Source organism: Emys orbicularis, chromosome 10 (assembly GCF_028017835.1).
Source record: "Emys orbicularis isolate rEmyOrb1 chromosome 10, rEmyOrb1.hap1, whole genome shotgun sequence".
NCBI classification, from domain to species: Eukaryota; Metazoa; Chordata; order Testudines; family Emydidae; genus Emys; species Emys orbicularis.
In genome coordinates this window covers 63121965-63143165 of record NC_088692.1, presented here as the reverse complement: position 1 = coordinate 63143165, position 21201 = coordinate 63121965, and the positions used below count along the sequence as shown (strand labels likewise).

Here is a 21201-nt window from a genome sequence, read left to right as displayed (position 1 = left end):
CGAATCCATACCACGCTGGCTTGTCCCTTGTCTGCTCGGAACAGAAACTGCATCTCTTCCTCAGGAATATATTATTTGTGATGCAGAACAACCCTCCAAGAACCTATGCCAGTGACTAACTTAACTTGCTGTAAAGGAACAGTGGGATTTCAAAAAAAGTTACTGAATATGACACTGTTCAGGAAGAGATCCCTGTAGCCTGACTCCTCTCTCTGTGGGTCTTTCCCTTGTACTTATTACTGTGAAATAAAGAGCTAAAATAACACTTATTGGTCAGCTTTTTCCTTATATGCAGTGGTGTTGTAGGTGTGTTGGTCCCAAGATATTAGAGAAACAAGGTAGGAAAGGTAATAATATCTTTTATTGGACCAACTTCAATTTGTGAGAGAAACACGCTTTCAAGCTTACACAGGGCTACTTCAGTCTGTGAGGTTTTTTCCCTTGGATTTTATATTTACTATCTCTCTGGTCAGCCAGTGAAAGGAGAGAATTCACAAACTGCTCTCCCATGGATGAACGCTTGCAGTTGCATTAACATTAATGAGGAGACACAATAAGTGTACTGAGGATTGAATTTGTTAGTCAAGGGTAAAAATGAAAAAGCACTTAGGTGCTTTTATTTCTGTGGCGTTTTTTCATGTTACATCGACACCTGTAAAGAATAAAGGTCTTCTGGGAGCTAACACTTAAATAAAATTGCACCAGAAGGACTTTCATTTCCCCCCTGAACTTTTGCTTTTACTTCTGAGACCAGGCAGGAAACCAGGCACATTAACATTGGAAATGAATGGTAGTTCTGTAGTTAGCCCGTGTGTATGTGTAATGTATATAAATGTGTTCCTCTGTGGATGAAATATACGGAATGTGGCCCAATAATCAAAACAGAGGGAAGCAATGAGCTCTGGATTCCAAAAGTCTCATGGGCAGGGGAACTGATGAAAGCACCAGCAGGGGACTGTTAGCTGGACCCGTTGTGAGAGAGCTGCAGAAGTTTCAGAAGAACTCTCCTTTGTGGCAAAGCCAAGAGTCCATTACAATGGCAGGTAACAAAGAGCTTTTTCCATATTGCTATTGAGCTGTGCAGGAATTGCATCAACCCAGAATGGATTTGTGAGAGGCCTTCAGATTCTGCAAGCCCTACACCAGCCCCACAAAATCCCCACTGCCCCGGGATAGATGGCAATCCCACTTGAGGGACAGTGACACTATGTGGGCACCTGGTGGCTGGTATTCGGGTGTTACCGCTAGCTGTTCAGGCAACCACAGGTGCAGGGCTGTGCTAATGAGAGAGAGTGAAGAGGTGGACACTTCGGATTGGCAGAAGAGAGAATAGGAATTCAGAGACTTGATGGCAAGAGAGAAACCCCCCTGGATCCAAATGCCTGAGAGAGGTTTTCTTTCTATAGCTGTAAATGTAAATGTAAAGTTACTATCTGCTTTAACCCTCCAGAAGATTACCCTTATAATAGCCAGAAGATTATTCGGTGCATAGCAGGAGATCCAAGTAGCCTATTGCAACTGAAGAATTAAACTTCAACATGACAATTCGTATCCAATTCCCTGGAATCACACGACGAGAACAAGGCTCAACACATGTTCCAGGAAAATAAGCAGGAACACTGGATGATATAAAGGCCATAGTGCTTTGGAAGCCTTTCAACAGAGTGACTGTTTCTGTTACAGGCAGCGTGTTTTCTAAGCCAGCTGTGCTTTGCATTGCTGGGTTTGAAAGCTTTGGCTCCAAACTCAGGCAAATCTCCCTATTCAGCCCTGGGATGCCTAAATATGCCTTTGTGTATGCATTTCCTAGGGAGCTCATGTAATTTCCAAGCAATGGAAGGGGTTTGAGGCAGGCCCCATTTCTACAAGGAGACAGCCCCGCTGGAAGGAATGATTGGGAAGACAACACTTCAAGGAAAGCCTCTGGGATTCCCCCTTCTTTACCTCCCTCTCATAGATTTTCCTGTGGGAGGAAGCAAGCAGCCCAATTCACATTTCAAAATACAGGTAGGACACCAGGCACTTTGGATGCAATTCTGATTATACATTTGGACAGTGCGTTTGACTTTATGAGTAGTTCTGAGAGATGAGTTGTAGGGACTGGAAGATTTTCCTTCACTTTGCAAGAGAAACAAATCTGAGCTCTTTTCATTTTTACAAAAACAACAATAAACCAAGCCAATGAAAAAAACATATTGTATGATTGATTGAGCCAATACTCCAATTTTCATTAAAACAGTTTTTACATCAAAAACAAGCTGTAAAAATATTAACCGGCAACACAGAGCTAACCATGTCATCCAAACGATGCCACAGTATGTGAAAGGCTGGCCTGGAAACCAGCAGATGGGGCTGCTTGTCATAAGACTTCTCTAGCATGGGGAACACACACAGAGTCTGGATGGACTTTTCTAGTGACCTGCAACATAGATTACAACTAGATTGCACATTGACTGGTCCTGATCAGGGATTAAATTGTCATACATTGGCAAGAATTCAACTCCATTGTTTGATCAAGGCCTAATTGTGTGTTGCAGCTCCAGGAGGCAGTCCTTTGCTGTGCCTGTACTGGGGAAATTACCCTCCACCCCCTGCATACCATTAGAGCGTTCATGTACAGCATTACAGAATGTGTACAGGGGAAAGGTGCAGAGCAGTATTCTTTCCTATGAGATTAGATATAAAATGTGATCTGGAAAGGTATACTGCTCAGTAAGTCATTGTGATATGGATAGGAGGTAGTTATGTTGTACTGGGGGTAGGTGTCGTAAAATTTGCCTCTGCTTTCTATAGACCACTGCATATTTCCTCTGGTTTTAAGGTTAAAAAGGTATAAAAATCAAATTACTGGTTACTCAACTGAAGCTATCTTCATCTTCTGCAATTTCCTCAGGTGACACTTGAGATCGCTCCCCACCAATTGGGCAAAATATTGGACTCCAAACTATTCTAAATCTTACAGAAATAATATAGCACAAACTAGTTTTATACAGCAATCTTACTACCACATTTTACACGCTTGTTTGTGTTGGAGCAACACTGTTCTGTTGGGTCCACCCAAAATGTCTAGAAATCACACAGTCCGTCATTTGGACTTTTGTTTTATTTCCATACCTTAAAACAACATTACCAGACCTTTGTGTCTGGGGATGTGTTCCTGTCCTCCCTTTATAACTACCAGATGATTATTGCCATGCTGTTTACTCTCATTCTGCCGTTTCAGCTTGACAAAATCATTACCATCCCACCCCCAAAGAATCAAATCATTCAGTCATGTCATGCTCTTGCAAAGACCTCCACTCGCTTCCTACACATCTATACAAACCTCCAGAGCTCACTCTGGTGAAGCCTCTGCAATAATTACTGGAATTCTTAACCCCTTCAAGGTCTGAGCACACTTTACCCTCACCAACATGCACTGCTTCTTCCAGGCATTCTCCCCTCCTCCTTCATTTGAAATTCCATATCAGCCTGCCTTTCACAAGAGACCAACAATAAGAGAGATATGGCTGCTCCCTACATACTCTGGATGCAATTACTGCCGTATCTGCTTGTGGTTTTCCTACCCATGAGTCCATGCAGTTTTCAGAGCAAACTAGAAAAACATTTCATAAGTTGGAGATGACTTTTTTTTAAAGTCTGCCCCCACCCTAATTGGGAAGGCAAGGGGATATTTCTGTGTTAGAAAAGTCAAATAATAAAAATAAAGCTTTGACATAAAATCTAAACACCCTTGGACTCTTGGGCAATACATATAAAGCAAATGGTCTTTTTCATTCCATGCCCCTGGCCTTAGGACTTCACTCCCTGGTGTGGCGAGACTGAATTCTTCATTCAGCTACCTCAAGACTAAACCTACAATACTACTTTTTAATGCATGTAAAGCACCACAAAAGGGTTATATTCTGAGGGCTACCTTGGGGTGTATCTGTTTACAAGTCAGCTTCACTGAGATGAAAATGTCATTTACACAGTTACCCCAGGAGTATTACTATGAGGCTCACTCTAGCTTTTCTGTTAAATGGACACCTTTAATAGTGATATAATATGGTAGCAACTAGAGACCGCAGTCATAGTCTGTTATGCTAGGCAATAGACAGACACATCACAAAGAGATGGATGGAAAATCTGCTATATTGCACATTTCATACATCTTAACTATTAACCACATTTCAAAGATAAGTGTTTATTATTTAACTCACATTATCCCATTTGACGCAGCCTGTCCAGGACGAATACTACAGAGGAACAGATTTAACCAAGAATAAATGGACATGCAGTGGTGAGGATCTTTACACAAATTAACAAAGGAAAACGTAAGGTGTTAGTGAACAAAGAATGCTGATGTTCTTACTATACATTCTGGAGTTTACTTCAGGCGTTGACATGATGTCAAATTAAGGAGTAGTGTCTATCATTTGGTTCTTAGGTGTCGGTCCTAAAACGTCATGCAAATCAAAAGAAAGCTCTAAGGCTGTAGGAGAGAACTCAATATTAAAGGTTTTTTGGGGGGGGACAGGGCTGGTAAGAACCCATTATGCAGAAAAGGTGCACAGAAGGCAAAATGTGTTGAACATTAGTGGAGCAGGAAGCTAGAATAGATGATCTCATCTAATCTACAGGGACATATGAATACATATTACATTTGCCTGTAGGTCCAGAAATCCCCTGCTCGGCACTGCAGAACAACACTCTCCAGTGCAGTGGGAATTTAACTGAACTTCTCTTGGCATAGAAAGTCCATTGGCTCTATGTACGTTTACAGTTTTTGATGCATCATGTAATAAAATTACCTCTCTCATATATGGTGAGGATTAATTATTTTGTAAACTGCCTGGACAAAGAAAAGAGCTATACAAAGTACTGTGCTAAGTATTATCATAGGGCAAATAGAACTGCACTGAACCAACAAAGAGGGGTGGCTAGCCATCACCTAAAGACCATCTTAAACTGGAGGTACTAAAGCAGGTCACCTGGACATCCTCTAAAAACTTTCCTGTACTGGGTGGCATGGCTGCTTATCTATAAGGCTGAAGTGTACCAGATGGGTGACTGAGCTGCTCCACCACGACATGGGTCAAACGAGAGGTGTTTGACTGACTCTTGCGGCTGGCCCATGCCAGCCAACTCAGGCTCATGGGGCTCTGGCTGCAGGGCTGCTGTGTAGACTTCTGGTCTCGGACTGCATCCTGAGCTCTGGGACCCTCCCACCTTGCCTGCCCTCTGAAGGCCACCTTGCAGTGGTGGGAGGAAGTGAGTTGCCCACCCATCCCCTGATGAGAGGTCCTGGAGAACAGGAGGGGTCAGGATAGAGGCTGGGCAAAAGTTCAACCCAATGCCTATTTTTCCCAAGCCATCCCTAGTACAAACTATACATTTGGCAAAATGATTCCTTGTCGGGCTAAGACCTTGAATAACAAATTGCAGCCCAGAGCATAATTGTTATGACTGAGTTTTAAATGTTTATAAATAGAGAGTAGCAATGGAAAGGCTGGAGTGACCTTAAATATAGCAGTGTGACTACACCAGGACAGCTGCGATGGGATGGGGTAGGAAGATTGCTACTAAAGCAGGCCCTTCCAATTTTCTTAGTTTGAGAAATTCATACCCCTTTTAAGCAAACTACCTGGTGTGGCAGCATCTTTGTTTTTACTTTAACCTCCTGTTCTATCTTCAGGGGATGGTTGGGACCCAGCTGCTGGGGTCAGTGAGGGCTCAGACTCTGCAATGAGTCAGTCAGAACAACTGTGCAGCACCTGGCTAATTGCTGCCAGCTGGCCACTTGCTGTGGTGGGCTGGGCTAAATGACCCACCTCACTTAAGAGGAAGACAAGAATCTATTGTAAGGGGTTGGGGGAAGAGACTCTGTTTGGGGGAGGAGAGTCTGGGAAGAAGGGGTGGGGTGTTGGCAGGATGAAAGGGAATGAATTTTGATGACAATGGTCCCTATTTAGGTGTAATTCACCCCGTCTACTCTTCCTATAATAATACAAACTTAAACTAACACAGCACCCATCATTCCAAGATACCTTAGAGTCAGTTAGTGACCTACAGCTACATAAAATGTTTGAAAAGCTGCTTTCAATGAGAAAGTATCTTTTAATATAATTTGTGCTCATTGTTCCCTGTTTGCGAACAGGGGCTGCTAACAGGGAGTTTCGCAAGGGAGTTTGGAAGGGGAGTGGGAAGGGGGCGAGGGTCCCCTGCCAGTTCTATCTGTTTTCCCTTTATTCCCCTTAAAACCTAAACTTCTTGCTTAAACAACCCTTTCAGCGGACAGGGGGCTGCAGACGGGAGTTTGACAGAGGGAGGCTTACGATGGTTAGGAAGACCCGCAACACCTGTGCCAGCACTGCTTCTGTCTCCTCCACCTGTGCCTGTAGCCAGACAGAGCGCCTGAGCATGGATGCTTCTACCCAGATCCTGGTGTGGTTTTGCAGAGACTGTAACTTGCAATTTCCACTTACTGATATCCAGGCTGGGGGGACCATCCAATGTGAAAGGTGCCTGCTGGTGGAATCTCTCAGGCAGCAGGTGGGAGAGCTACAGGAGGAGGTGGCTAGGTTGAGGAGCATCCGAATCCACGAGCAATTCCTGGACAGTGTCCATGTGGAGACAGCTGAGGTAGCTGTCCCAGTACACAGGACTGCTGATACACCACTGGTGGAAGAGGAGATGGCTCAGGGTGGACACTGGCAGCTGGTTACTTCTGGCAGCAGGCAGTGCTCCACCCCTGCGCCGAACCCTCCCGCCATGGTAATAGGTAACCATTATGCTCTTCTTGATACAGGAAAGAAAGAATCACCCCCTACAGTAAAGGAGGAGAAGCCTCGTACCCCTAAGGCTGGGAGGTCTGCTGCCACCACTGCGAATAGGAAACGTAGGGTAGTGGTGGTCGGAGACTCTCTGCTGACGGGGACGGAGGCGCCCATCTGTCGCCCTGACATTTCATCTCGGGAGGTATGCTGCCTGCCGGGAGCCCGTATCCGAGACGTTACGGAGGCATTGTCAAGGATTATCCAGCCCTCTGACTACTACCCCATGCTACTCATCCATGTGGGCACAAATGATACTGCACGGTGTGACACTGAGCAGATCAAGAGTGACTACAGGGCTCTGGGAGTACGGGTGAAGGAGTTTGGAGCGCAGGTGGTATTCTCTTCGATTCTTCCTGTCAAAGGTAGGGGCCCGGGCAGAGACAGATGCATCATGGAGGTGAATGCCTGGCTGCGAAGATGGTGTCGCTAGGAGGGCTTTGGCTTCCTAGATCACGGGATGCTATTCGAGGAAGGACTGCTAGGCAGAGATGGCGTTCACCTTTCGAGGAGGGGAAAGACCCTATTTGGACACAGACTGGCTAACCTAGTGAGGAGGGCTTTAAACTATGTTCGACGGGGACAGGTGAGCAAAGCCCACAGGTAAGTGGGGAACATGGAGACCTGGGAGATGGGTCAAAAACGAGAGGGAGTGTGGGCTATACTGGCAGAGAGAAAGGAGGGTCAGGACAAAACTGGGAGGAAAGATCAAACCAGTATCTTAGATGCCTATATACAAATGCGAGAAGTATGGGTAATAAGCAGGAAGAACTGGAAGTGCTAATAAATAAATACAACTATGACATTGTTGGCATCACTGAAACTTGGTGGGATAATACACATGATTGGAATGTTGGTGTGGATGGGTACAGCTTGCTCAGGAAGGATAGACAGGGGAAAAAGTGAGGAGGTGTTGCCTTATATATTAAAAATGTGCACACTTGGACTGAGGTAGAGATGTACATAGGAGATGGAAGTGTTGAGAGTCTCTGGGTTAGGCTAAAAGGGGTAAAAAACAAGGGTGATGTCATGCTAGGAGTCTACTACAGGCCACCTAACCAGGTGGAAGAGGTGGATGAGGCTTTTTTTAAACAACTAACAAAATCATCCAAAGCCCAAGATTTGGTGGTGATGGGGGACTTCAACTATCCGGATATATGTTGGGAAAATAACACAGCGGGGCACAGACTATCCAACAAATTCTTGGACTGCATTGCAGACAACTTTTTATTTCAGAAGGTTGAAAAAGCTACTGGGGGGAAGCTGTTCTAGACTTGATTTTAACAAATAGGGAGGAACTTGTTGAGAATTTGAAAGTAGAAGGCAGCTTGGGTGAAAGTGATCATGAAATCATAGAGTTTGCAATTCTAAGGAAGGGTAGAAGGGAGAACAGCAAAATAGAGACAATGGATTTCAGGAAGGCAGATTTTGGTAAGCTCAGAGAGCTGATAGGTAAGGTCCCATGGGAATCAAGACTGAGGGGAAAAACAACTGAGGAGAGTTGGCAGTTTTTCAAAGGGACACTATTAAGGGCCCAAAAGCAAGCTATTTCGCTGGTTAGGAAAGATAGAAAATGTGGCAAAAGACCACCTTGGCTTAACCACGAGATCTTGCATGACCTAAAAAATAAAAAGGAGTCATATAAAAAATGGAAACTAGGACAGATTACAAAGGATGAATATAGGCAAACAACACAGGAATGCAGGGGCAAGATTAGAAAGGCAAAGGCACAAAATGAGCTCAAACTAGCTACAGGAATAAAGGGAAACAAGAAGACTTTTTATCAATACATTAGAAGCAAGAGGAAGACCAAAGACAGGGTAGGCCCACTGCTTAGTGAAGAGGGAGAAACAGTAACAGGAAACTTGGAAATGGCAGAGATGCTTAATGACTTCTTTGTTTCGGTCTTCACCGAGAAGTCTGAAGGAATGCCTAACATAGTGAATGCTAATGGGAAGGGGGTAGGTTTAGCAGATAAAATAAAAAAAGAACAAGTTAAAAATCACTTAGAAAAGTTAGATGCCTGCAAGTCACCAGGGCCTGATGAAATGCATCCTAGAATACTCAAGGAGCTAATAGAGGAGGTATCTGAGCCTCTAGCTATTATCTTTGGAAAATCATGGGAGACGGGAGAGATTCCAGAAGACTGGAAAAGGGCAAATATAGTGCCCATCTATAAAAAGGGAAAAACAACCCAGGAAACTACAGACCAGTTAGTTTAACTTCTGTGCCAGGGAAGATAATGGAGCAAGTAATTAAGGAAATCATCTGCAAACACTTGGAAGTTGGTAAGGTGATAGGGAACAGCCAGTATGGATTTGTAAAGAACAAATCATGTCAAACCAATCTGATAGCTTTCTTTGATAGGATAACGAGTCTTGTGGATAAGGGAGAAGCTGTGGATGTGGTATACCTAGACTTTAGTAAGGCATTTGATACGGTCTCGCATGATATTCTTATCGATAAACTAGACAAATACAATTTAGATGGGGCTACTATAAGGTGGGTGCATAACTGGCTGGATAACCGTACTCAGAGAGTAGTTATTAATGGTTCCCAATCCTGCTGGAAAGGCATAACGAGTGGGGTTCCACAGGGGTCTGTTTTGGGACCGGCTCTGTTCAATATCTTCATTAACGACTTAGATATTGGCATAGAAAGTACGCTTATTAAGTTTGCAGATGATACCAAACTGGGAGGGATTGCAACTGCTTTGGAGGACAGGGTCATAATTCAAAATGATCTGGACAAATTGGAGAAATGGTCTGAGTTAAACAGGATGAAGTTTAACAAAGACAAATGAAAAGTGCTCCACTTAGGAAGAAAAAATCAGTTTCACACATACAGAATGGGAAGAGACTGTCTAGGAAGGAGTAGGGCAGAAAGGGATCTAGGGGTTATAGTGGACCACAAGCTAAATATGAGTCAACAGTGTGATGCTGTTGCAAAAAAAGCAAACATGATTCTGGGATGTATTAACAGGTGTGTTGTGAGCAAGACACGAGAAGTCATTCTTTCGCTCTACTCTGCTCTGGTTAGGCCTCAGCTGGAGTATTGTGTCCAGTTCTGGGCACCGCATTTCAAGAAAGATGTGGAGAAATTGGAAAGGGTCCAGAGAAGAGCAACAAGAATGATTAAAGGTCTTGAGAACATGACCTATGAAGGAAGGCTGAAAGAATTGGGTTTGTTTAGTTTGGAAAAGAGAAGACTGAGAGGGGACATGATAGCAGTTTTCAGGTATCTAAAAGGGTGTCATAAGGAGGAGGGAGAAAATTTGTTCACCTTAGCCTCTAAGGATAGAAGAAGAAGCAATGGGCTTAAACTGCAGCAAGGGAGGTCTAGGTTGGACATTAGGAAAAAGTTCCTAACTGTCAGGATGGTTAAACACTGGAATAAATTGCCTAGGGAGGTTGTGGTATCTCCATCTCTGGCGATATTTAAGAGTAGGTTAGATAAATGTCTATCAGGGATGGTCTAGACAGTATTTGGTCCTGCCATGCGGGCAGGAGACTGGACTCGATGACCTCTCGAGGTCCCTTCCAGTCCTAGAATCTATGAATCTAACCAATAGTCATTGAAGCAATAGACAGCTCCATTCCAAAACAGCAGCTGTCCTGCGCCCTGTCTATTTGTCCTCTAGAAGATCTAAGGTACCCAACCTCTCCTGTTTGCCAGGTAGGAAGTGATCATGTTGGATTTCTGGAAAATGGTGGGCTAGCGGATTCTGGGTGCTATCATCCTAAATATGATGTGTTCCTTTATAATAGCCTCCAGTGGAAACCTGAGCAAGCATTTGGCTAGAGTACAGCATGGAGCATTGTAGATTTCTTGCAAGTGCTGTAATTCACAGAAGACATATGCGAGAGTGCTTGTTACAGGTACTGTCGAGATAGGCTAAACCAGGTGTGGGCAAACTTTTTGGCCCGAGGGCCACATCGGGGTTCCAAAACTGTATGGAGGGCCAGGTAGGGAAGGCTGCGCCTCCCCAAACAGCCTGGCCCTCGCCCCTATCCACACCCTCCCACTTGCCCCCTGACTGCCCCCCTCAGAACCTCCGACCCATCCAACCTCCCCTGCTCCTTGTCCCCTGACTGCCCCCTCCCGGGACCCCCTGCCCCTAACCGCCCCCCTGGAACCCCACCCCCTATCCAACCCCCCCACTCCCTGTCCCCGACAGGCCCCCGTGACTCCCATGCCTATCCAACCGCCCCCTGTCCCCTGACTGCCCCCCAAGATCTCCTGCCCCATATCCAACCCCCCCACTCCCCGCCCCCTTACCATGCCGCTCAGAGCACCAGGACTGGCAGCCACGCCACCTGGCAGGAGCCAGCCACGCAGTCTAGAGCACCGGGGCAGGCCGGTGGCTCTTGCAGCGGTGCTGCCCGGCAGGAGCTCACAGCCCTGCCGCCCAGAGTGCTGGCGAGCTGAGGCTTTGGGGGACGGGGGGGGGGAGAACAGCAGGGGAGTGCCTAGGGGCTAGCCTCCCCGGCCGGGAGCTCAAGGGCAGGCAGGATGGTCCCGCGGGCCGGATGTGGCCCGCGGGCTGTAGTTTGCCCACCTCTGGGCTAAACCATACTAAGTAATTGCCAAAAAAAAAAAAAAAAATCATCAGTGTGTGAAGTGCAGCCTGCAGCCAGATGCATCCTGGGACTGCCCCTCATTTTTCATATGGAGATTAGACCCAATGAAACGAAGTCTCATAATGTGATGCTCCAGCTTGATCTGTGATAATCTTCAATATTGTAATTTCTGAGCCATACTTCTATTTATTAAAAAGAATAGGATGCCTACAAAATACTCCATTTTGTACAATTTGTGCTCCTGGAAAGTTGTCAGCATAGTCCTCGACTGAGCAAAATTTGCACCCCTGCTCTTCCTTCTAAGGGAACACCATGTCTCACACAGGATCAAAATCAGCATGGAGACTTAAGAATAATAGTCAGGGCCGGCTCCAGCTTTTTTGCCGCCCCAAGCGGCAAAGAGAAAAAAAATAAAAATAAAGCCACGATTGGCGGCACTTCGGTGGCTGCTCTACTGCGCCGCTTCATTCTTCGGTGGCAATTCGGCGGCCGGTCCTTCCCTCCGAGAGGGACTGAGGGACCCACCGCTGAATTGCCGCCGAAGACCCGGACGTGGCGCCTCTTTCCAGGGGCCGCCCCAAGCACCTGCTTCCTGCGCTGGTGCCTGGAGCCAGCCCTGATAACAGTAAGTCAAAACGCACCCTAGACAATGCCATTTTAAGCAGTGAAGTAACAACACAAACTAACAGTTCGTGAGGAACCCCCCAGACACGAGCGGGCTGTTGAGGAATACTCAAAAATTTATTTTAATAGGCTGCAGCCAACAGAGGGGAACCTGTATCAACTATCACTGAGCACAATTATTAACACTTCCTGACAGCAGATTTGTTTTTTATTTGCACCAGTCATAACTGCTTTGGTATTTGAATGTACTCTGGGACATCTGGATCTCAGTCACACCACAGCGATCTCACTATAAGGAATGAGCAGGGCCGGCTTCAGGCACCCGCGCAGCAAGCGGGTGCTTAGGGCGGCCAACGGAGAGGGGCGGCACGTCCGGCTCTTCGGCGGCAATTCAGCAGAGGGTCCCTCACTCCCTCTCGGAGGATAGGACCTGCTGCCGAACAATGAAGCGGCGGCAGGAGAGCTGACGATGATCGCGGCTTTTTTTTTTTTTTTTTTGTCAAGTGGCAAAAACGCTGGAGCCGGCCCTGGGAATTAGGGAGCTGTGTGCATGAAAATATGCAAAGTGATTATTCATGATCAGATTTGTTTTACAATAATTGAACAGGCAAGAGCCTTTGAATCTGAAAATCAGCTGGCACTAAAATTTCCACTAATGTGCAAAAAAGCAGAGTAGAGCGATCTCAGTTACAGGAGAAACTGCTTAGTCACTGTAATGAATGACTAAGTATATTGTGTTTAAATATTTATTAAATTGTGATTTTAGTGCTTGGGAAAGGTGCTAAACTGTTATCCTGGAGACTAAAGACTTCTGTTTATCCACAGAACAGTGGCAATATGGACAGCAGTTGTTCAAGCTTTCCCCGCACTACAGCAATGAGGGGAAAGCGAGGGTTGAGTGGGTAGTTCCGTCTCCATTGCCGATTTAGCCTTTGGTCACTCTGAACTTCTTCTTTGCCAACGGTGGTTTTGGTGATGGGAACACCTGTCCATTGGAAATGCATGGACACCACAGGCCATCTGGCAATGAGTTTGGGCCAACAAGTTCATTGTGGTATAATCATTTGCAATTATTTAGAATAGCTTATTCATAATTGGAAACAAAAGAAATCTCTATTACTGATTTCAGCTGATAAACCTCAGCACCACTGTCAAGCAGGAGACATTTTTTCCTAGTGCATGTAGTTGTCATAGTAACAGATTATAGGAAGATATTACTTTTTTTTTAAACAAGTGATTCTGAGATATTTCTCTTATTGTTGACACCAAAAAATGTAACCTGGACATCACTTCCTGTTACTTCTCTTTGGTAATCGAGTAATTTCCATTTCAAGTGTGAGCAAAGGTATTTGGTACCATCTCATCCATACAATGTACAGGTCATCAGTAATCTAGTAAATCCTTGACAAAGTAATCGGCAATGTGTACATCACCAGTTTTCACTTCTGAGTCAGTAACATGTTACTTTCCCAAAGTAACTGTCACAACCCTAATTGCATATTTTACTTGAGTATGATCATTATCTAATATATCTAGCTGGGTCCCTTCCTAGATGATTGTCTGATACAGTCAGTTTCAATCCAGCACTGAGAACTGCTTCATGTAGGAGATGGGGGCAGGACGTCACGGAGTTGGATATAGCCTCCCCAGTTCTCTGCCTTGTGCAGCCCTAGTCCCGGTGCTGGAATTGAGGCTATTCTAATCTCCACCAGCTGCAAAAGGTCGCTAAGGGACTGTGTGCCAGCTGAGAATTGCTTGACAGCAGTGGTCCTCAACCATACTCCCTGCCCTTCCTGGTATGCCCCTGTGAAAGGACTAGGAATGGCTGGATATGCCAGGTGAGAGCACCCCCTGCTGGGGGAATTCTCAGCTGTCCAGATATGGCCAGTATTCAAGCTCTTTACGTTGCACCTCCTGAGTGCAAAGGAGACAAATTGAGGTGGAATTAATATGCCCCTAATTTCACCAATAAAATCAACTTCCTGTCATTGAATTATCCTGCCATTCTTCCCCCACCAAAAAAAATAAAAAAAATCAATCCCATATGGAGTAATCGTGCCTCCAATGAAAATAAGATAGTATTAAAGAGCGAATATTGTCTCGTGGTTGGACAGGGGACTGGGTTCTGACAGTTGTTGGGAGACAGAGGCAGAGTGAGCTATGCTCACTGTTTACCCATCCATAAAATGGATATGAAAATCCCTCTCATAGAGGGGAGAGGAGGCTTAATTAAAGCCTGTAAAATGCTTTGAGAGTCTTTAGTAGGTACTGTGCAAGTACATGATCTTAGCATTGGGAATACTGGAACTGGTTCACATTGACTCCATGGTGAGTGGATTATGGACCTGAGCCCCCGATTATTCTTCATGCAGAAATCCTATGGAAGTCAATGGGACTCCTGAGCTCAGCTTAATGCCATGCTTTGGCCATGTGTGCAAACAATATAATTTCACCAGTGATGCATAATTTAAGTCCAGGAACCTCTTTATAAAGATCAGCCCTTCTTTCTTTGAAAGAGTCTCCACATAAAAGCTTACCCAGCAGCCCCTTGGTCAGGCACCTTGAGGAAGTCCAGACTTTCTGGTTGGTGTGAAACCTTGTCTGATCCTGCTGAGAGTTGCTGTGGTAAAGGTGGGCGCACCATAGTTGTATACAGGTTCTTCTGACTGGCTCGTTGGTTCGCTGGGGTGTGGGGATGTGGCACAAATTGAGGGCTTTTTATCACTCCATTTTGATGGTGACCTAGAAGTATAAAAAAGCATGAACCCATGCAGTACAACTGTGGGGATAACAGGCTTTCCAAAAGGTTGCCTCCTTTCTGCAGTGTTCACCTTTGTCTGCAGTTCAACTGTCAATTGTCACTTGGACTCAACTTTCAAGGAATTTGAAAACTCAAAGCAAAATTCAGCTGAGATCCCCAACTTTGCTCTGTATATAAGCCGGGGTTACCGAAAACTCATCGCAGATTCATGAGTTCATGACGCTTGTTTAAGTTTCAGGTATGTGATAAAACTCTAAGTGATCACTGGGATTTGCACAGCTCTTGGTTTAGCAAAACCATACGTTTTTGATCTTGGCTGCTGTTTAACCTTAGCCCTTGTGTTTTAAGGGCTAAGGTTAAACATTGCATGGGGGTTTAGCCACCTTGGCTTGCCATTAAAGGCAATGGACTTCCAATGACTTCAGTGGACTTTGGGTCAGGTCCTTGAACTTCCTAAAGTTAAAGGGAGTCAGATGGGGAAAACCCCATAGAGCTCTCTGAACACTGACCTTATTACACCTTACAAAGGTTTTATTGAAAATAATGTTGATATAAATGTTTGCCTGTTTAACAGAAGCACTAAATGAATAGAAAAGGTGTATTCAGATGCTTTCTGGCTCTCTCGTAGATCAAATAGTGGCTCCTATTTTGAATTTTGCGTGTGATAATATGGCTAATGATTTGACAGAGTTTACTCACGATTACGAGGAACTTTTGAAAATTGTTTACTGCATATGTGTGTAACCTCTCACAATATTTAACCACTCACATTTCACTGATGTTGCACTGTACAGCATGAGGCAGTGCTTTGTCTTATACATATTAGAGACTGTGTTGACCTGCACAGTGCGCTGTAGCAGGTGTGCTGCCTTTAACTGTCCTTGAACCACGGTGCAGCACTTTGCACACCCTTCAGAAACCTTGCCTCTAAAACACACTTTAAAAAAAGCACCTACGAACCTCTGAGCTCATTGCAGAAGAAGTTATTTGCCTGTAATTGGAGGTTCTTCGAGACGCATGGTCCCTATTTGGATTCCAAATGTGGGTGCATATGGCGTGCATGTGCACCCATGTTTGGAATCCATATACGGACCATCACTCGAAGAATCAGGGCTTATGAGCTCAATCCTGCATTCCTTCCATGCCTCAAACTCCCACTAAATTCAATCAAAGCAGGATTGGGCACAATACATGCACCACCATCCGGTGACCCTCTCCACTCCCCGCCTGGGGTTAAAAGCAGTGGCCAGCTGGACAGCTAGCACACTGAAGGATCACAGTGGGGAAACAGGAGTTCATTCATTAGTATTTCCTCATGACACTGGGTCCTGGAAGAGCTTACAGCAAATCTAGGACACACTGGCCTTCCATTGACATTGCATGACCTTCAGTTCCTGATAGTTCCTCTGATACTAGGGCAGCAGTTTAAGTCCCACCCTTTATTCAGGATCCTATATTATAAAAAATAAATGCTAGCCCCAACATGTATCAATCTAGATTATTAGATAAAATCTAGTTTTATCTTATCTTTTATGGACATCTCTATTAAGGTTTATTTTAAAGTAAATGTGTACACAGTAGTGTGTGCATCTTGTAGTCCCATTATAATTTTAAAATGGTCATGAATACATTGCAATCTCTCTTATGTGGCCACTCAAGAGGCTGACAAACACAGTCTGCTTTCCCCCACTGTGGGGCAAGTAGAATTGTACTTTGTGGCTGGGATTTTCATCAGAGCCCAAGGATTTAGGTCCCCAAATCACATGGTGCCTAATTTCCTTTGAAAATCCCAGCCAGTCTGTTTGGGATACTCTGGGATGTTCTCTTAAGACAGTAGGTTGCCTAATAAGGGTGGTTTCTTGCACAGGTGTATTGATAAAGAACACACTGCATGAGCAGCAGATAGCTTTCGTATGTTAAATGGCTATTTAAAAAAATCTTTTTTCTTTTTTAAACAAAAAATCTTGAAGTGACCCAGCACAGATCTGGAGGGATGTCAGAGGGCAGCTAGCTCTCTGTAGGGGTCAGGGGATCAGCCTGCCTCTGAGAGGCTCCACAAGGGGGAATGAGGCAACTCAGGTTCACCTGGGACTAATTAACTCACTGAGTAACTAGGAAGTAGTTAATTAGGCAGGGAAGCAGCTGGGCATGATAAAAGGGAAGGTATTGGTGAGGTGGAAGTGGGTGGGGAGGAGACTAAGAGAACAGAGGTTCCTAGAGTGTAGGAAGAGCAGTCTCCTACAGAGAAGGCATCTGGGGGCACTTGATGAGGGGGACACACTAGCAATGGAAACCCAGGGAGAATGCTCCTAGGTGGGAGAGTTTTCAGCAGGAAATCATAAGCTGTCCTGAAGAAGGGTCCTTCTGGTTCAGCCTCCATGGAAGGACCTTGACCCAAGAGGAGGGACTATTCCCCAGCTATTGCCAAGAAGAACCCCGACTCCAGCAGAGGGTTCTGGGTCATAAAGGCCTTGCTGCTGGTAAGGAGCTTGGATGTAACTGGGGTTGATGGATTAAGGTTGACTCAGCCCATCTTCCCTACAGATGCAAAGCGGGAGGTCTCTCCATGTAATGTTCTGCCTTTGGGGTTGAATAAACTAGATCCCAGCATATTCACTGTGCTAGTCAGTAGTGTGCAGAGTTGAACCTAGATGGATGTCAGTAGGGTCTCTTATTTTCACCTGTACCCTTACTCTAAATTAATCTTATTTGTTATAAACTTGCAGGACAGAACAATATTTTGTTCACCTAATGCTTCCCAAGATTTCTTTGCAAAATGCTCTCTTTAAATGAGAAGTAGCCACTTAGTATTTCAGAAAAAAGGCTAATGTTAATAGTAACCTTCATGTCTAAAGCTGAGACAGATCACTAAATTAAAACATAATTCTTAAGGGGTGATGTTCAAGATACAAACTTCTGTGGACTTATTAAAAACCTCCTTCAAGGAAACTGAGGCAAAGATGCAATGGTGGGCTGCCAGCAGTATCCCCTGGTGAGGTCCCCCATTACACCCAGATTTGCTATTGAACTGTGGATGCTTCAGAGCACAAGGGCCACAATAAGATCTGAACTCAATGTGGCTGTCCTTTGCATTCCTGATTCTTAAACACTGACGAGCGTTTGCAAATATTTTTAAAAACAAACAAGCTGCTGCTGGGTTGATGTTTCATGTAACCCTGAACAAGTATTTACTGTCTAATTACAAACATTCAGAATTAGTGTTTTGCAAAAGAAATGTTGATCCAACCTTAACTACTGCGGTGCAAGCATCCTATTGCTTAATTGCTGTAAACAGGCTTGGCATCTTGGAAAACCATTCCATGCAATCCTTTGTCTGAGACTCACACTGAACTTTGTCTTGCCTGAGTCAGTACTGTATGATTTAGACTTTTTTATTATTTAATCTGGCAAAGAGTCAGCTTTAGACATGAAGTTTTCTCCTAGCATTGTACTTCTTTTCTAAAATAAGTGGCTGCTCCTTATTGAAAAAGGACATCTTGGGAAGTGTTAAGTAAATAAAATAGTGTTCTTTCCTGTAAGCTCATACTCTAAATTCTTATTTAAGGGCAAAAATGAAAGTAACAGACACAGCCTGGTGACATCAATCTAGGGTTCAACTCTGCACACTACTTACTAGCACAGCTACCATGCAGGGAACTAGTTTATTCAACCCCAAGGGGAGAACATCTCATGGAGAGACGGTCTCTTCTGCACCTACGTACTGGCACAGCTCATATGCATCAGCATATACAAAAGCTGTTGCATAACAGCCAGGGAATGAGGCACAAGTCCAGTTCCATTACGTGTGGTACTGAGAGCGCAGTGACAAGGCTGAGTATTGTCTAGCCCTGTGCTGTGTGTATATACTGTGTCCTAAAGTGGAAGATGCATAAAAGCAACTGCACATTCAGTGTTTTGTAGCAAGAGGCTATATATGCTGGCATCTATGACAATTGACATGAGACACCTCCAGCTGAACACTAGTCTCAGAGTAAGTGTCAGTGGATTTGAAGGACTGGTTTGATATAATGCCTATCACACTGAGGAGCCTAATTTCAGTTATGGTGATTTAAAAAATACTTTAAGAACTGAAGGAGAAACCCTCCCCCCCCCCCCCCCCCACTGCAAAGCGTTCTGGAGAATGATGCCCAGCTACGGCATGAAAGAAAGAAATTGAGTCTGGAATGCTGCCTTAGCCAAAGCATAAGATAACTTACCTGGGGGAGGTGGAGCAGCCCTCATGGGGTAATTCTGACTTTGAGTCCTATGGGAATACCCTTGGCTTTGGGTAATGTTCCGTCTCGTGGGGCCTAAAATAAACACGTTAAGCTCTGTCAGATTGCCATCCTCTGTGTAGCATTCAGTAAACAAGTCCTTATGCTGAATGTCAGCTCCTCATTCTTGATCAGAGGGAGCCATTTGAAATTCAGGTTTTGGCCACGTTGTGCTTAGCATAGCACCTGAAGGGCTGGGGGATCAAAGGTAACTTAATGCCATTTTAACAAACTCACCCAGTCCTGGGGCCAGCTGTGGTCCAGGTGAGCTTTAATCATAAAGCTGGTCTAAGTGGCACCCACCTGCCATTAGCCCCAAGGAATGTTCCAAAAGCCAAGGAGAGTTGGCATAATGGTGCTTTTTGTCTAGTAATTTCTTTATAAGCCCACTATGCCAAGGGTTACTGCAGCTCTGTGCCACTAGAAGATTTCCCCATGTCAGAATCCTTCACCAGCTGGCTTTATGGCTCCTTTGCACCACTGGAGTGGCACAAGCTGGTCATATTGTGGCTGAGAACTCACCTTCTGTTTTTGAATTAAAGGGCTGTAGAGAAAATTGTGTGTGTGTGTTAAGGGAGCATGAGAGGTAGAGGGGTGTACTCCATAGCTGTAAAAACAAAGTAACAAAGCAGGCTAAATATGGATTGAAAATAACTCATGACGTGCACAAGACTTAAGCTCCTGTTTGAGAGGCTGTAACATTTGACAACAGGTTATTACAAGGTCTTTTACATCTTTGGCTCTTCCTTACCCCAGTGGTAGGACTCCAAAGGAGCAGGGAGCAATGCAAATGGGGCTTCCCCCTGCTGTCTTCAGAACCCCCTTACAGGAGGTAGGAAAGCTTCACAGCACAGAGGTGCTCTGAGGCAAAACTAATGCATCCTCAGGTACTATTACACTTGGAGCTGATTCCTTGCTGATGTATCACTCCATAATTTGCTATTGGCACCTTTTTCTCCTAGCCCAGCCTGCCTCCCTCCTCACACATGGATTTGCAAACCAGAAAAGGGTTCTCTGTGGATTTTGTGGAAGAGGGTGCCCTTTGTGGATGGAATGAATGTCTGATCTGCCACTTGTGTTCTGTCCCATGCTACAAGACCAGATGTCTTATGTCCCAGGGCCATGAGTTTCAGAGGCTTCCACCAGCAGTCAGTGTGCATTGCTGAATTAACAGTGAATCCAACAAAGGCTGTACAAGGAGAGGCAAGTATGTTGCAGCGTTACAGTCTGCAATCTACTCTTCCTGTGAATGCCAAAGAGAAACAACGAAGAACATAGGGTAGGTGGTGGATAGGGAAGAGACCGAGAAATAAAAGTAAAATGAACAGCCAAAATCAAGACTCTGATCCATTCAGAAGGACAGTCAAAGGGAAATTCATACTTACGGGAATTCTTTGGTAGTCCTGGTCCAATGCTGACCTGCAGCACCTTGTTACTTGGCTTGAGAATAGCTAAATCTTCTTGGCCTTGCATAAATTGCACTTGGCGAGAACCACCTGCACTCCATGGTCCCCAATTCTCCTTCTTCAGCTTCACTTCAAGTCTAATGCAAGCACGCACACACACACACACACACACAGACAAAAAGAGAAGCATTCACATACAAGGACCAGGGAACATCACTAACCAACAGATAGCTTTCAAATGGGAAAAAATAAACAGAACCTCGCTGATAGCTATAGCTGAGAAACTGTATCTTGAGTATTTTAAACTGAACAAAACATGGTTTCATGCCTTTTTGTGTCCTACATGACATCATTAACGGTTCTTGGGAAATCTACACAAACAAGGCATAAGATGCTCTCGATGGAGTTTTGAGGACAAAGGTTTGAACAATAGATGCATATATTATCTAACACATCACCCAGTGTACCTGCAGAACCCTGCATAGGTGCATGCTAGTGGGTGTCACATGGCATACACTAATGGGTATCTGGGTATTACCTGACATATGCATGCAAATACATTTTGTTGTGGGAACAATGGGAACATGTACATTTTTGCAAGTGTACTTATGTCCTCCTTTGAAGATACAGGCCTCTATCAAAATTCAAATAGTCTCGTTCACAGCTTGTATCTGCAAATGCATATTACCTTCAATGTACTGTAGCTAGAGATGGGCTCAGGCAGCCATGATGTGCAAAACC

The 21201-nt window shown here is 44.7% G+C and overlaps 1 protein-coding gene across 1 annotated transcript in view; it reads right to left on the bottom strand.

Moving 5' to 3' along the window:
- The window catches only part of MYO1E (myosin IE), a 91056-nt gene that overhangs the window by 3904 nt on the left and 65951 nt on the right, over positions 1-21201 (bottom strand). The window contains exons 24-26 of the mRNA XM_065412706.1: positions 20440-20597; positions 18998-19090; positions 14557-14761 (exon numbers count right to left, since the gene is read on the bottom strand). Coding sequence (XP_065268778.1) covers positions 14557-14761; positions 18998-19090; positions 20440-20597 — 456 coding nt within the window. The remainder of the gene's footprint in view (positions 1-14556; positions 14762-18997; positions 19091-20439; positions 20598-21201) is intronic.